This window comes from Mesocricetus auratus, unplaced genomic scaffold, assembly GCF_017639785.1.
Source record: "Mesocricetus auratus isolate SY011 unplaced genomic scaffold, BCM_Maur_2.0 Super-Scaffold_6730, whole genome shotgun sequence".
NCBI lineage: Eukaryota > Metazoa > Chordata > Mammalia > Rodentia > Cricetidae > Mesocricetus > Mesocricetus auratus.
The window spans coordinates 65,980,347-65,998,349 of NW_024429184.1; the positions used below are offsets into that span (position 1 = coordinate 65,980,347).

The 18,003-nt window shown below is 40.1% G+C and overlaps 1 protein-coding gene across 2 annotated transcripts in view; it reads right to left on the reverse strand.

Moving 5' to 3' along the window:
- Positions 1-18,003, reverse strand: part of LOC101832863 (serine/threonine-protein kinase Sgk3) — a 114,159-nt gene that overhangs the window by 6,295 nt on the left and 89,861 nt on the right. For both annotated transcript variants that reach the window (XM_040741454.1, XM_040741455.1), the window contains exons 8-16: positions 16,297-16,354; positions 12,198-12,281; positions 11,967-12,098; positions 9,750-9,862; positions 9,621-9,657; positions 7,633-7,719; positions 5,454-5,549; positions 2,937-3,092; positions 757-846 (exon numbers count right to left, since the gene is read on the reverse strand). In XM_040741454.1, the coding sequence (XP_040597388.1) occupies positions 757-846; positions 2,937-3,092; positions 5,454-5,549; positions 7,633-7,719; positions 9,621-9,657; positions 9,750-9,862; positions 11,967-12,098; positions 12,198-12,281; positions 16,297-16,354 (853 nt within the window). The remainder of the gene's footprint in view (positions 1-756; positions 847-2,936; positions 3,093-5,453; positions 5,550-7,632; positions 7,720-9,620; positions 9,658-9,749; positions 9,863-11,966; positions 12,099-12,197; positions 12,282-16,296; positions 16,355-18,003) is intronic.

Below are 18,003 nucleotides of genomic sequence, written 5' to 3' on the forward strand. Positions count from 1 at the left end.
ACTCCAGTTACAGGGAATCTGACACCTTCACATCAATGCACATAAAATAAAATAAATTACTTAAAAAATTATTTCAGAGCTGGGTATTTACCTCAGTGGTAGAGCACCTGCTTACAAATTTCAGTCTTCAGAAACCCCCACATACCAACATACTCAAAAACACAGATACAAACCAACACCAAATACACCAAAAACCGTCATCAAATTCTATGAAATGTGTTAGTTGCAATTCCTTATATTATTACCTCCTCTCTGTACGCCTGTTTCCTCTTCAGTGAAGTAAGAATGGGGACTGAGCCCCTCTAACACCAAAGTATTCACACACAAATATATTCACACAAATATGTATACAGAGACCTTGTGCACATGCGTGTACACACACACACACTGGAAAAACCATCATTATTGTCACTTAATGTTGGTTGGTATGCACAGAAATGTTAATGGCTACCTCAGTTTCCATCTCTTTATTAGGATGATCCTTTTGACATTTGCAAAGAAACATTTCATAATTACTATGTAGGAAGATACTTAATTGAACTGTGATCTTATTGGCCACCCTAAAGTTGCTGTTGTTCTTATTTTGGGGGGGGGGCAAAGACTAGGCAAGTCCTCTACCCCTGAGTTAGAAACCTCTCAGTTGCAGACTGCACAAATACTTAGGAACTGACTCCTTTTCATTCAGGTTAGCTTCGGGAATCTATTTCCAAAAGTCATGGCTCTCTGTTTCACTACTTCAGGAAAATACAGACTTACCACATTAGGATTAAATGGTGGCGGGATCTTTTTTTGTACGAGGTCAGTCCAGCTGAGTGATTCAAAAAAAGGATGATTCTGGATTTCAAGCTAGAAAATTAAGAAAAGTTAGTGATGACATAAACTCAAGTACTCAATGAAGAATGGTACAAGGGTTAAGTACTTCCATTTGGCCCTCAGCTTTTTAGTGGGATATTTATGTCAGTCCTGGTCACACCCTGGAAAGACTAACTTAGAATCAGCTGCTTGTTTTTAAGCAATGCGCCTTCCACAGGCGTTTCCCCACACGTAAAATAGGGTCAGCCATTTTGTCTTACATATTTCAGGAGTTTTAAACGATGAGCACAAAAATGTGGGAAGTATTACAGAAAGAATAAACCATTAAGCAGGAACAAATAACTAGTATCTGAAAACACAGAAAAAGCCAGCAGCGTCTTATGCAGTGGACAGAAGTAAACGCCAAGGCCAGGGCTCCTCTGCCCCACAAACACACCACAAGTCAGCACAGTCCTTGTTGGAGCTTTTTATTGTCAGGGCTCTACAGAAGTTACAAAGTCCAATTCTACCAGCAGTTTGGCGGGTTAAAAAAGGATTTCTTAAAGCAATATCTGAAGTAGGCTAATTTTTTGTTTTTAGATTTAGTTTACTTTGAGGTTATTTGAAAGCAAAAGGCACACCTTATACAGAAAAGTGGCACTTAAAAATCCTTCTAAAGCTGGGTGTGAATGGTGGTGACACGTGCATTTACCAGTTACTAGGGAGGCAGAAGCCAACTGCTCTGAGTTCAAATGCAGCCAAGGTCATATGCACATAGTGAGACCCTGTCTCACAAACAATTCTTTTCTTTGTCCAGACAGATTTCTCTGTGGCTTTGGAGCCTGTCCTGGAACTCGCTCTGTAGACCAGGCTGGCCTTGAACTTACAGAGATCTGCCTGCCTCTGCCTTCCGAGTGCTGGGATTAAAGGTGTGCGGCACCAATGCCAGGCTCACAAACAATTCTTAAAACTTTATTACTACTATTTTGCGTGTCTGGGTGTTCTGCCTGCATGTATGTCTGTGTACCGCATGCATGCAGTGCTCCTGGAGGCCAGAAAGGGCACGGATTGCCTGGCACTGGAGTTACAGATGGCTATGACCTGTCATGTGGTGCTGGGGATCAAATCAAAGTCTTCTGGAAAAGCAACCACTTCTTGCTACAGCCCCTTCTAACGTTCTTAAGAAAGAAAATACTTCCGACGTTTACATAGCCTTAAACCCCAACAAAAGCTTATGAGTTGGGTAATTTGTGTTGTAAGTTCAGGGAAATGTCTGTATTATTTATCAACAAAAATTTAAATTTCTAAGGTTGGATGTGGCAGCATATTCCTATAATCTCAGCATCTGGGAGGCAGAGGCAAGTGGACTGCTGCTAGCTTGAGGTTAGCCTGCACAGCACAGACGTTGCCTAAAAACAAAACAAATATTAACTACAAAGTACAAAAAAAAAAAAAAAAAACTTCTGGGCATGGCAGGCATTTCTCTTTCTTTCTTTTTTTTTAAATTTTATTTTGGTTTTTCGAGACAGGGTTTCTCTGTATTGTTTTGGAGCCTGTCCTGGAGCTCACTCTGTAGACCAGGCTGGCCTTGAACTCACAGAGATCCGCCTGCCTCTGCCTTCCGAGTGCTGGGATTAAAGGTGTGCGCCACCAATGCATGCATTTCTAATCCTACTACTCTGGGGGCTGCGGCAGTGACCTTAGATTCTAAGCTAAGTAGTAAAACTTTCTTCTTCAGGGTTTCTCTGTGGTTTTGGAGGCTGTCCTGAACTAGCTCTTGTAGACCAGGCTGGTCTCGAACTCATAAAGATCCACCTGCCTCTGCCTCTCGAGTGCGGAGACTAAAGGCATGCTCCACCACCGCCCAGCAAAACTTCTTAAAAAAAAAAATTAGACAACAATATCAAAGTAGTTAAATGAAAACCAACAAGCAGCAGAGTACAAAAGCTGGAGGCTGGGTGTCCTGTACACGGTACTAAGATCAAGAGAAAACACAGCTAAGTTAAAGAACGCAAACACCACTGGAAACTGAGGACTAGAGTGCTCTCTTAACTCTGAAATAACTTTCACTACTCAATAGATAAGGACTTATCTCCACATTTGAAGTAAGGTCAACAACTGGTACTCAGAGATACGATACATACAAAGTCTTCTTTGGCACCAAGTCGATTCTGCCTGTTTTTTTCTAGTAGTTCTTCCAGAATGGACCATGCCGTGAGGCTCACTCCCGGCCTCAGGTTTAGGGGCTTATGAAGAATATTATCATACATTTCAGCAACATCTCGGCAGTAAAAAGGAGGCTGGAAAATAAACAAAAAAGCAAACAAAGCAACAGAGGTTAGTGAATTATGTGAAAGTGGTTTAAAGCATGTTGGACTCCCTAGTGAGGTGGCACACCTTTAATTGAAGCACTTGGAAGGCAGAGTGGATCTCTGTGAGTTCCAGAAAGCTCTACATAGGCAATTCCAGCCAGCCAGGACCATACAGTGAAACACTCTGTTCAAAAAGAAAACATGCTGGACTTGGCTCTCATCTTCAGAGAGCAGCTGGGTATGGACAGTTGCAGAGACTCACGGCCCTCTTGGGGATACTCACACAGGTAGGCGGTCTATGGCAAAGAGATTTTAAAGCCTAATGCACTATCAAGCTTAACACATACTCACTGGATAAAACAGGGTCAGTTTTTCCAGTGGCTCTTTGTAGACTGCTTTTTTTTTTTTTTTTTTTTTTTTTTTGGTTTTATGAGACAGGGTTTCTCTGTATTGTTTTGGAGGCTGTTGGTCCAGCCCGGCCTCAAACTCAGAGATCCGAGGGTCTCTGCCTCCTGAGTGCTGGGATTAAAGGCGTGTGCCACCATGGTCCGGCTGTAGACTGCTTTTAAGCCACACTTGTAATACTATGTTTTACAGAAAACAATGACTAGACATATAGCGTGGTGGTTTGAGTAGGAATCACCCCATTGGCTCATATACTTGAATGCTTAGTCTTCAGGAAGTAGTACTATTTGAGAATTATTAGAAGGATGAGGAGACATGGCCTTGTTGGAGGAAGTGTGTCACTAGGAGTGGGCCTTGAGGTTTCAAAAGCCCATGGCAGACCCAGTGTTTCTTGGCTTGTGGACCAGGATCTAGCGCTCAGCAATTGTTCCAGTGCCCTATTCCTCACCATGATGATAATGGACCAAGCCTCGGAAACTGGCAACAAGTCCCCAGTTAAATGCTTTCTTTTGTAAGAGTGGTCTTGGTCATCATGTCTCTTCATAGTCATAAAACAGAGACTAAGACACATACAGGTATGATGACAGAGTCACTGGAAATAGGCATTCCAGACAGATCAAGTATCAAATGATTTAAGATTTATAAATAAAGTCCTCCAAAAAGTAGATAGAGACCTGAAGATAGTGTTCCTTCATAAGTACATGTGATGATTACTGTATTGGGAGAATGCCTACAGCTAATTATCTAGCTAAAAGTTCTGAAATAAAAATAATATTTAAAGTTAAGGGAGTTTTATAGCCCTGTCAGTTTTCTTTCCTTTTTTTTAACAGGAAAAAATTTTATCTTTTAAAATATAACCTTATTTTATACTTCAAAATCCTTCAAAGAAATACAAAGGATTCTGAAATGTCTAGATGACAATTAGTGTCTTAATAAAGAGAAGGTATTAAGTGATTATCTGACATCCACTGTCATTAGCATTACTTAAAAAGTAGCTTTTAACAAGCTATCCACAGCTAAGGGAAGGACAGTGCTGTCTGTGTCAATTATTCTTTGGAATCTGAAATATGCTGAATTTCACAGAGCTCCATGTTTGCAGGAGAGTCAGTGTCTCTCTCTCTCTCCCTCTCTCTACACACACACACACACACATACACACACACACATACACACACACCCCGCATCCAAGAAAAAACAAGTATACTGTTAAGAAGATATATAAACTAAGAAGCCTAAACAGGTTGCCCTGGGCTGGAGTGGTATCTCAATGTAGTAACACAACCTCCATTTAACAAACAGCTCTGGCTTAGGTGTCTTACTGAAAACTGGAATTGCACACCTTCAAGCCATGGTAGTTTCAGAGAAGGCAAACAGGTGGTATCCCATAAAAACATAATGAAAGGCAAAAACCCAAAGGCATTATCTTTTAAAACATAATACTAATATGTTAATAATTGGAAACTCTTTATTTTCATAGTTTTGAAATTAGGCAGGTGATGCTTGGTATAAACAAATTGAAAGAAAACAAGTAAACTCAATGCTATGAATAGGCTTCTATTTCTAAAACTGCCAGTAGAAGGAAATGACTAAAGCAACACAGAAACAGTATATTGGTGTTTTAAAGTAATGAAATTTGCTGGGTGTGGGTGGTGCACACCTTTATTCTCAGCACTTGGGAGGCAGAGGCAGATGGATCTCTGTGAGTTCGAGTTTAGTCTGTCTACAGAGGGAGTTCCAGGACCAGCCAGGGCTATTATACAGAGGAACCCAGTCTTGAAACTCCTCCCCTGAAAAGAAACAAAGTTTCCCTCCATGTGCATATTCCTAATATGGTTTTAGACTCATTTAACAAGGCCAGTACTGCTTTGTTGGTAATATCTTTGAGATTATTGATTAGTGTAGTATCAATAGTGCACTGGAAAAATAGAGAGTAGAGATACATACCAGTCCGTACAGCATCTCATAGAGAACAGCGCCCAGGCACCACCAGTCCACAGTGTTGTCATAGGGCTGTTTCCTGATCACTTCAGGTGCAAGGTACTACAGAAAAAAAAATGTTACAGCAACTCAGTGAATGAGAGACAGAATTTAGGGATCAATAAAGCCAATAAATTGTAGGTGCTGTTACTCATACTAAAAACACAGTATCAAGCCTGGTGTTGGTGGTGCACGCCTTTAATCCCAGGACTCGAGAGGCAGAGGCAGGCGGATCTCAGTGAGTTCAAGGCCAGCCTGGTCTATAGGGTGAGTTCCAGGACAGCCCCCAAAACAATACAGAAAAACCCTGTTTCAAAAAACCAAAAACAAATAAAGACACAGTATCTAGATTTTCAATGAGTTGTACATTCTCATTCTGTCACAGTGGGTTTTTGGTGACGTCAACTAGAATACTTAAAATACAAGTCCACAGCACTCTTTACCCAGAGTCAAGGCCATGAAGAAGATCCTGAAGGTGCAAGATTATAACGTCGAGTATGTGCTGGGAGAAAGTCCTCTATCATTTTGGAATTTAGACAGGAATGGCAGTACATGCCTGTTATTCTAGAATTTGAGAAGGAAGATGTGAGGATCAGGACTTGGAGGTCAGTCTGGGACAAATAAAGACACTGTTTCAAAAAACAAATCCATCTGCTTATTACTGAAAACGTTTCCATTTAAAGAGCTCACCTGTGCTTACAGTCTCATTGCATGCACTTAAAGAGCTCATCTGTGCTTACAGTCTCATTGCATGACTGGTCTGCACTTACAGTCTCTCACTGCATTGCTGCAGTTGGCCTTGGACTCTTGAGCTCAGAGGAATTCCCTGGCACCATGCTCAGGTTAAAAACAAATTTTCTTAATTTGACAACTACCCATTTTTCCCCTTCATACTTAGAATTACTATTAAGAATTACAGTAGCCAATTCTCAAGCAAATTTAGAAAGCTTGTTACTTTAATTTCTAAAAACATAAAAAACCCAACACCTCATCACAACTTCACATACATTAAGTATAATAATAAGGTTAAATGACATTTCCATATGTGCATACATACATGTATACAGAAAGACTGAAAACAAACTGTAAGGATTACTACTAAAAATAAAATACACCTTTATTTCTCCTGGAAACATGATGAGAGAATGGGATGTGTCTTGGTAAATACTCATTTGTGGGTTTCTTTCGTATCTACAGTTTATTTTCTTATTAAATGACATTAACATAATATTCCAACCATGTATTAAAAAGTATCTAAAGCCAATAAAAATCGCTACACAATTATAAAATGTTTTTCCATATCTGCTAAGCTAATTTAAAAACCATCTTTAGATTTAATTTATTTTGTTGTTGTTGCTTTTGTTTTTTGAGATAGGGTTTCTCTGTATTACTCTGGAGCCTGTCCTTGAACTCACTCTGTAGACCAGGCTGGCCTCGAACTCACAGAAAGTTGTCTGCTTCTGCCTCCCAAGTGCTGGGATTAAAGGCATGCGCCACCAACATCCAGAAGACTTACTTAATTTTTATGTGTGTATATTTTACCTTCATTTATATATGTGGAGCACATGCATGCAGTGCCTCAGTGGCCAGCAGAGGGTTGTGATCCTCTGGAACTGAAACTGGATGGTTGTGAACCATATAGAGAGCATGGGAACTGAACCCCAAGCTCGCACAACAGCAGTAAGTGCTATTATCTGCTGAGCTGTATCTCCAGCCCTGACACAGCTCATTTTAAACACATCTGTAATAAGATATTTATGTACTATTCAATACTCTTTTAAAGTGTACAACTCAAGGCTGTCAGTATATTCCTGGTGTAGTGCAACTATTCCCATAATGAATTTTAGGACATTTTTGCTTATTTAGAAATAAAAATTCTTTTTAGAAAGATTAGAAATGTAATTACACAATTAAAGACATTCAAAGCATACTTTTAATACTAAAAAATATAAGTATGTTATCTATTAGATCATTTAAAAGGGTCTTGTGGCATTTCACAACCACAGTGAAAAATGTCCATTATATACTCCAAATCCCCCAGAAAGCTGGAAGCTCTAGTAAGTTTTATTTTGCCTCTTTTGTATATGCAGTATGTAACTTGTATTAGAGTTTATAAATTATATCAACGATCAGACTTATTTCTTACCTCTGGTGTCCCACAAAAGGTTGTGGTGGTATCAGAAATAGCAATTCCTTCTTTGCAAAGCCCAAAATCTGTTAAGACAACATGTCCCTGACAAATACAGGTCGGTGAGATAAAGCAAATACACGGACAAGAATTAACAAGCTTTACATTGTAACAATTATTTTTGTGGTGATAGTTTGCTTGTACAAATAAAGCCTGTCTGAAGGTCAGAGAATGGAGCTTGCCACTAGCTAACCACAGAGGTCTGGAGGTCTGTACAGCAGACAGAAAGTGAGGTAGCTGGGCAGAAACAGGATATAAGCAGAGAGTAACAGGAACTCATTGTCTTGTCTGCTGAGACGCTAAGGAGGTAGGGTGTGCTGTGGCCGGTTCCTTCTGTCTCATCTCTCAGCATTTTCCTCTATATCTGACTCCAGGTTTTTATTACTTAGAACAATTAACAACAACTCCATTTACATTTTATGTGTACGTATGTGTGCCTGGGTGAGTCTATGCATACCACATGAAAGGCCAGTGCCTGAGACTACTAGAAGGCATCAGATCTTCCGTAGCTATGGAGATACAGGTGGTTGTGGACCACCTGATATGGATGCTGGGAACCAAACCTGAAAGACTAGCAAGAGCTCTTGACCACTGAGCCATCCCTCTAGCCACTTAACCTTTTAAAAAACTTAATTAATTATGTTTATTTATTAACTGAGATGGAGGAGAATGCACAAGGGAGAAAAAGAGAGACCGAGAAATGTGTGTATGCAAAGATCGAGAGAAAGAGAGAAGTGCATGCCTGTGCAGTTCAGGAGACAACTTTTAAGGGATGGTTCTCTTTCCACCATTAGTCCTGGAGACTGAACTTGGGTTCTCAGACTCTGTGGCAAGTATCCTTCATCCACTGGGTAATCTTGCCAGCCCATTATTTTTAATTTTTTTGAGACAGAGTCTTATACATAGCCCAGGCCGGCCTTAAGCTTATTGTGCAGTGAGCTAATGATCCTCCTGCCTCCACCTCCCAAGTACTGGGATTACAAGACATGTGCAACTGTGCCCATTTTTTTTTCCTCAGTAAGGCGAATCCAGGGCTTCTTGCATGCTAGGCAATCACTCTATCCACTGAGTTATATCCTTGGACCTGAACTAGTAATTTTGAAACCTTTTCATTTTAAACTATAAAAACAAAATTGCAAAAAACAGTATAGAGTGTAACCTCATCCAGCATACACCAAAGCTGACATTTTGTTTCTTACATGTCAAGCAAGAAACCATCATTAGTACAAAACTGCTAACTACAATACTGACCCGCTGCTATTTTGAATGCGCATAATCCTGTGTGTACGTATGCAGTGCTATGTAATATATGAGTACTGCCGTAGCTGTCAGTCATCAGTCAAGATAGAGAACTACTTCATCACAAGGGGCCCTCTGTGCTAGCCCTTTATCTTTGTGGGCTCTCTTCTTTCAACACCGTCCCCTTATAAACACAAACAGGACTCCCCAAAACCTAATGTCACTCCAAGAATATTATAGAAATGCAGTCATACAGTGTGGATCCTCTAGTGATGGGGGGTGTCCTTGTCTATATATGCTTCTCTTCTTGGTTGATGAATAAAACACTGATTGGCCAGTAGCCAGGGAGGCAGAATAGGTGGGGTTACGAGATGAGAATTCTGGGAGAGGTCAGAGAGAAGGCCAGAGGAGAGTTGCCATGTAGCTGTTGGGAAGACAGGATGCTCGGAAGTTCTCCGGTAAGAAAAAAACCATGTAGAAATACATATATTAATAGTTATGGGCTAATAATTAAGAGAGCTAGCCAGTAATATGAAACCTGATCCATTAGCCAACAGTTTATAATTAATAGATGCCTCTATGTGTTCATTTGGGGCTAAACAGCTACAGGACCAGGTGGGAAAGAAACTCTAGGACATTTTACCTACCATGCATGACAATAATAACAACAACAAAACTACAAGGTTTTTAAAGAAGGTAACACTTACCATTGAATCCAAGAGAATATTTTCTGGCTTCAAGTCTCTATAGCAAAGTAGAAGAGAAGAAAAATCTGAGTATTGCCTGAAATGAGGTATATGAGAGTATTTCCAATGTAGTGTAAGCAAGTGACTCACCTGTACACTATTTTGATGGAGTGCAGGTAACCCAAGGCACTGGCGATCTCAGCAGCATAGAACCTCGCTCTGTGTTCAGGGAAAGACCGCTCTCTTTGCAAGTGGAAGAACAGCTGCAAAAGCAAGGGAGCTGTCGGCATCAGTTACACGCGGCATTGCACAGACACGCTGTCTCTGACACTCTGAACACAAGATGAAGGCACACGGAAGCACAGGGCTGCCTGTCCGTCTCTCTCATCTCCAGCCGTTTGTCTCTTAGAAGCTACTGGACTGTCTGTCTTCAAACGTGCATCTCTGATTGCCCTTGCCGACTTCCCCACATCCGCCTCTCAGCCAGCGTTCAATGTGACGGTCTCCACACCATTCCGGATAACCACTTTAGAGGAGCATACTAAGGAAAACCGACCATTTTGCTGTTGTCATATAATTAGCATACTAGTCCTCTGTGGATGGCTTAGTAAATCAAAAGCACTAGGCTGAGGTCTTTATATACTTGCATTATTTAATCTTTGCTATAGTCCTGAGGCAGGAAATCAATGAGGAAGCTAGTTCAGGAAGGCTGACCTGCCCAGCATGCCATCACTTATTTTTTGATACTTCCACTTGGCTCTAAAGAAGAGATTAAGTAGTACACAAAACTCCATATCCCATGTCACGACTGTAAGTATGACTATCAGGGAGGAAAGAGCTGGAACAGCAGGAGAGTTGGGGGCAGGGGCGTGCCTGAGTCTGAGGCTTACCACCTAGGCTATCTAGTGAGACCCTAATAGAAACAAACAAACAAACAAACAAAAGCCAGGTCTGGTGGCACATGCCTCGAAGCCCCGCACTCAGGAGAGAGACTGCGGCCAGTGTAAGGCCAGCCAGGGCTACATAGCGAGTGCCAAGCCAGAAAGAACTACATACATACCAAGGCCCTGTCAAAAACAAACAAGGACAACACGACACTGTCCTAAAAGAGAAAAATCAACAACAGAGACTACAGAATGAAACCGTATTTGCCTCTACCCTTTTTCCTGGTCTTTATTTCCAGCCTACTCACTGCCAGCCATATCTATCCCCCAACACCCACCAGCGCCGTCTATGGTACTTCATCATCCCCCACCCCAATTATCCTAGCAAAGCTCATCTTTGAGATGACAAGCCTGCCTCCTTCCACTGTTGCCGCTCAGGTTTGAACAACCTCTGTGTAGAGAGGATCCAAAAGCTCGGTTTGAACAACCACTGTGTAGAGAGGATCCAAAAACTAAGTCCTAACACACCGTGAAGAAAGCACAGATGAAGGAAGAATTTGGTCCCTCAGCCCCTCAGATGGCTCCTATGAATGTTTCTAAGACAGGGAGGTAGGGAAGAGAGAGCTGTGACTGAGACGCCTGCCTGCCTTCAATCTGAATGGAACATAGTAACACTGACAAAGAATTTCAATTTCCTTACCGACTGCGACTCATTTTATAGTGCACTCTCTTTTCATGTTACTTTTATTCTACAGTTAGAGTACAGTAACATTGAAAGGGTCTTTGCTGAGATGGAAGGATAGATGATTTCTTTGTAAAGACAGTAGACTTTACAAGAGGGGACTCTGTGATTAAAATGATCTTTTTCTTGAAAAAAAAATCCCTTCTTGCTGGGAAGTGGTGGCACACATCTTTAATCCTAGAACTTGGGAGGCAGAGGCAGGTGGGTCTCTCTGAGTTCTAGGCCAATATGGTCTACAGGTGAGTTCCAGGACAGAGAAACACTGTTTCGAAAAACAACAGCAGCAACAAAATCCTTTCTCTGAAACAGATCTTTCCAGAATTCTTAACATACTGAAACACACTATGTGGCACTGAATACATGACACAACTCAAAAGTATTCCCACACTGGCTTCACTGTGGGGAGGGTCACCTCACCAATTAATAGTGTGATCGTTCTAGAAAATAAGGTGTTGGGCTAGCGTTCACAGGCAATGGTTGAAACAGTCATTATCTAAATTACACATCGTGTTTTATGCTAACATTTCAGTTTTCATTCCTGTGATACAGCTTTGAAACCACACAGTGCCTGTAGCTTCTCTGTGTCCTGCATGGCATGTGGTCTGCTGAATACTGTTTTCACCCTACAAACAGCTGCCGATCAAGCGCTGTCAGCTCAAAATTTATGAGAGAACCTTTTGGATTTCATGCTATTTTTTCTCTAGCCATTGTCTGTATTAGACAGCTAATTATAAAACTCACCTCCCCTCCATTAACAAAATCCAGAACAAAATAAAGCTTTTCAGTTGTTTGGAAAGAATAGTGCAATCCAACCAAAAACGGATGTTTCACATTTTTCAAGAGCACATTGCGTTCAGCCATAATATGTTTTTGCTGGAAAAAAGGCAAAATATCAAGTTGTATTATATACCAGAAAACAACTGCTAATAAAGAAAATTGGCTCGGGGGAAACAAGAGTTATTTTATTTTCACCTCTTTTCGGTTGAGAACTATTTTTTTCTGTAACACCTTGACAGCATAAAACTTTCCATCCAGTTTCCGTTTTGCAAGAAGAACCTGTTAACGATATGCAAACAATTGGAGAGTTTACAATCTTTGTATGTATCCCCTTGTTAACACACACTGCTTCTTAAAGTTTCTAAAAAGCAAGTCCACAAGCACCTATATTTTGAAGACTGAACACTGCGGAGTTTACTTCTGTAATTCTACTTTTTCTTAGACATTTTAATAAGACAAAAAGGGTACTGATTACTTGAATAGCTAGAAATAATGTTACCTAATAAATTGGCAATGAGATGCACATTACTCTGTATTGTGTCAACCTTGAGCCTTGGAGAGCTTGCTTAGAAAGTACTGAAGTAGGGCTGTCGAGATTGCTCAGTGGGTAAAGGTGATTACTCCTGGCCTGATGTAAGTTTGATTCCTAGGATCCACGAGGTTAGAAAGAACCGACTCCCACAGTCGCTTTTTTGCTTTATGCATTCACACCGATACACACAAGTAAATAAACAAACAAAATACTGAAGCTATAAGCTTCATGGCTATATAAAGAGGGGGGAGAAAATGATTTTTTTCGTTAACAAAACAGTTATTTTAAAGCAGGTTTCTCTTAAACATGCTTTGAATTTACAGGAGTTCTTGGAAAGGCAACACAGACTGTTGTGTTTTTATAATGGACTGGTTTGTGTGTATACATTAGAAAACAGAGGATGTTGTATCAGAAAAGGGAGACATACTTAAGGTCATGCTACATATAACATTTGGCCAATGACTGACATGCATATGATGGTATAGGTTGTAATGTCTAAGTCTGTGTGAGTACACTTTGAGATGTCCTGTCCCAAAGTGATAAAACTGCTTAGAATGCATTTATTTAAACGCATTTTACCGTAACTGTAAGGTATTTGAGACCATCATAAATTAAGTTTTATAATTAATTACTAAATGACATGTCCCAAGGCATTCTGGGATGATTTAATATATCAACTAGTGGTGTGGCTTACTTCTAGAACCCCCATTTGTCTTCTGGTCCAAATTTACAATCTCAGTCCACACATGAGAAAACTATCAGAGCAGTCCATCAGAGGGGCTTCCTACAACACACATGATCACTAGACCTCAAAACTGTCAAGGTCATCAAAAGCAAGGGAAGTCTAGCAACTGTAACAGCCAAGAAGACCCCAAGCAGACATGAAACCCAAGTGGTAGGTTGATGGGAAAAGAGAAGGTAAGAGCTACAAAATCTGAGTAAAAGATGCACACGTGTTAATATCAACACCAGCAATGGTCTGTTGTGACACATGTACCATATTAACACAAGGTGTGTGAGAGAGCATGCATCGCAAGCTCTCCCCAAAATAAGTCGATTGATTTTAAAATGTTTGGAATTCATAAAGATGGAATCAAAACACCTTTAGAATGCAATGTCCTCTGCCCAACTTCATTTTTGTCATTTCTCATTTTTATATTCTCTATAGCACAGAGGGTGCTGATTTCCCTCAACAATGTTTTCTTTAGTATACTGGCAAACTCGACAACAGATGAAAAACTAAGAAGCAAATCAGTAAATGGAAACTGAACCAAAACCAAACACTTGAGAGAGTTGACTGCTTTACTCACACATTTTACTATGTTTCAAACAGGCCATGCCCTTGCATTCATGTTTGCCCTGCTTTCTTGTTATATGTTAGATTTTTATTTTATTGAAACTTGTGGGTTTATATGACTTACAAAATTTGAAATTATCATTAAACACAGCTAGCAGCATATACTAACACAAATCTAAGATTTTATGAAGTGAACTATATACAGTATGTAGGTCAAATAAAACATGATTAATCTCCTGAAGCCCCTCTTGCCCCATTACAGATCTGACTTTACCCAACTCACCTTCAAAGGTGACTACACTACTGCCCACTTTTAAAATTATGCAATTAAAATTATACAGATAAGATGGGTGTTGGTGACCCACGCCTTTGATTCCAGCACTGGTGAGGCAGAGGCAGGCTGGACTATGGAGTGAGTTCCAGGACAAACTCCAAAACAATACAGACAAACCCTGTCTTGAAAAACCAAAACCAAACCAAAACAGATAAAAGTCTCTTTTCACTTTAAATTATGTAATATTTATGTTATAGCACATGGAATTGATTTCATGCTCTATGCTATCACACAGAACATTACATTATAATGTATATGCTCTCTTGATAATGAAGTTTTTGTGCACGCCTGTATATGCCTTCCCTGGTGCATATATGTTCCTGTTCAGTGTGTCACAGGTCATAAATACACTGATCACCAATGATTAACAACAGTTTTCAGTCCAAAAAGAAACACCAACGAACAAATTTAAATAAACCAGGTGTAAAATTATATATAGGATACTATAAAATGTTGAGACAGATTTTTAAATGTTTATTTATTGAAAAGGTTATACCAGGTCCATAGATTATGACAGCTAATTCTCCCCCACCTAAATTTATCTCAGGTTTAATGTAATCCAAATTAGATTCCATCTAAATTTTGTAGTAATAAAAATGATTTTAAAATTTATTCAGATATGGAAAGGGCTAAGAATATCTTCCTGAAGAAGAGATTGACTTATGTGGACTCTCAGGCTATAGTTGTCAAGACAATACAACACTGGTAGCAGGATAAACAAGCAGACCAATGGAAGAGAAAATAAAGTCTAGAAACAGAACTACAAACTGTAACATCTAAAACCAGATTTGTTCATATGGGAATGCAAGCTACATTCTGAGGGTGGTCTTGCAATAAACTGCAATATCAGCCACATATCCACACAGAAAAAGATGAATAGTTATAGTTGTCTTACATTTCATATTACACACAAAAGCCAATTCTTGTGGATTCTAGGCATAAGCAGAGTTCCAAACAACAACAAAAACCTAAGTAGTTTTATTTCTGCTGTTTCTGAGATGACATCATGCTATGTTGTCCAAGCTGGATTTGAACTCACAGTCCTCCCACCTAATCCAGCGAATGGTTTGTTGTTGTTTTGGGGAGAGAGGGAAGATGGGATGGGGGTGGGGGGGCCGAGGAGAGAGGGACAGAGAGGGACAGAGAGAGAGAGAGAGAGAGAGAGAGAGAGAGAGAGAGAGAGAGAGAGAGAGAGAGAGAGAGAGAGAGAGCGCGAGAGACTGCTCTGTCCAGGGTTGATTGGCACTAACTCCTTGACTTCTGTCAGTATTTGTGTTTTTAACAGCAGACCACCTGTAACATTTTGATATACTGTTAACTACCTAGAGCAGAGATCCATTTCTAACTCTGCTGCTTACATGAGCATAATGCCCAGCCTGTAACACTATGATCACTATGTATCTGATGAATAAGCAAACACAAATAATAGTGTGCTCAGTTTATGCTTTCTCAGCAACTCAGACCCCAAAAACTACAAATATAAGGAAATATAATTAAATACAGATTTTAAAATTGCAAAAGAGAATAAATATATTTGGTCATTCATATAAATTCTCCTATGACACTTTTCCTGCAACCTGAGCTTCTGAGCATGGCTGGACACTGTCAAGTTCTGTGATGGGCCTGACACCCTGGGGTTAAAGCAGGGTCTTCACACAGGTTTTCCTACCTCTATGATTTGCAGGAATGCTTACTTTGGTCTTTCTACCCTCCGTTTAAAAAAGTTATCTTCAAAAAGGCTATTCTTGACAACCCAGCTGCCTGCTGCTCCATCACGTCACCCTATTCATTTCAGCACGGCCCCATTACTATGTACGGTTACCTGAGTGTATCTCTTAACAGACTATAACCCCGAAGGTTGCCAGCACCACTAATCAGTTTTCTCAACAGAGCCCTAACACGTATTTGGGACACACTAAGTTCTCAATAAATGCATACTGAACAAATGCACTTCATCTTAGAATTTCGGCACACACCTTGTTTCCTTGAGAATTCTGTCAAGACTTGGCAGAGAAGGAATATTAGCTCCCTATCTTGCAAACAAAAAAAGCCCAATGACTCACACATGTAAATCAGAAACTCATTAAGTGATTAATCACGGAATAGGAACATTAAAAATAAAACCCCTTACCTTGCCAAAGCTGCCCTTTCCAATAACTTTTAAAAAATCAAAGTCAGTTGGTTTAGCACTGAAAGAAATTAACAATGGCAAAAATGAGTCTTCTAGAAATTAAGATATAAGCATTTAAACATTTCTTGTACCTCATTAAGTTAACAAATTAATGTGGGGGACAAAATCCATGGGGAGGATTTCCTGAGCTTTTATACTAGTACATTGCTTTTGTTAAGAGCAATAGAATCTCCTTCCCAACTAAATTATATAAGCACACTTAAGATTTAAGAGATACTTACATACTATTCTTAGAGAAAAAAATGGAGACAAGCCTTTATATGCATTATAGTATATAGATACAGATATATCTCACAAAGTAGTTTCTTTCTAAGACAGTTGTATTCATCACAAACCTAACCACTGTCACTTGTGAAGAAACTTAACCATGTACGTTCAAGTAGTATTTGGTACTGGCTAATTCTGAAAACAAGGTACTAGTTGCCAGCTCCTAGTAAAGATGCCAAGGAAGCTTTCCGGTAGAGAGAAGTCTCCAGAGCTTCACATCTAAGTCCCTTATTATAGGAAAGAGTTCTCTGGATTGTTTTCACCAATGGCAATGAAGAGAAGCCAGGAACAAAACACCAGAGAGAACATTGCCTTTTTATTTATTTTAGCCTAGCAGATAAAACAGCACTGGCTCTATGGAGGCAAATGCACCTGGTAGCAGGCAGGATGTGGAACTTAAGTAGCTAGGAGTGTGTCTTCCCAAACAGGCTGAACTCTTTTTTTTTTTTTTTTGGTTTTAAGAGACAAGGTTTCTCTGTATTGTTTTGGAGGCTGTTGGACCAGCCCGGCCTCAAACTCACAGAGATCTGCCTGCCTCTGCCTCCCGAGTGCTGGGATTAAAGGCGTGTGCCACCACTGCCCGGCTGAGGCTGAACTCTTAAGCTATACTAGATGGATCACTCTGTTTACTGGAAATAACAATTAATTAACAAAACCAACCAACGAACAAAACAAACCCAACAACAATAAAACAAACCAGGCCAATCTGATTAACTCAGCGGGTCCAGGTGCTTGCCACCAAGCCTGATAACTTGAACTTGCACATGGTGTAAGCAAAGCACTGACTCCTCCAGGCTGTCCTTAGACCTGCACACAACGCCACAGCATGTACACACCCACACACAGTCAGAAGATAAATGAAACAGAACAGGGCTCAAAGCCTGTTCATACACATTATCTAAAGGTAGGGGAACAGTGAACAAAAGATCAGAAGAAATGACAAAGTCTTTCGTATGTTGAGCCAAGGTTTAGCAATATGTACATAAACACATACAAATGACATAAAATCAGAAGGAGGACCCTTTGGCAGAGAGGAAGAGAACCAATAAAGAGATGAAGGAAGTAGGTGTGTTATGTTGGGGGGACAAGTATGAACAGAGCACAATGCTACATACATCAAAAATGTCCCAAGATGCCGGGCGTTGGTGGCGCACGCCTTTAATCCCAGCACTGGGGAGGCAGAGGCAGGCGGATCTCTGTGAGTTTGAGGCCAGCCTGGTCTACAGTGCTAGATCCAGGATAGCATCCAGAAAAATACAGAGAAACCAAAAAAAAAAAAAAAAGTCCCAAGAACCCATTATTTTATATGTTAACTAAAAACGAAATAAGGATACATTAAAATACTTAAATACAGGTGTTTCTTGGCAATACCCTGTTCTT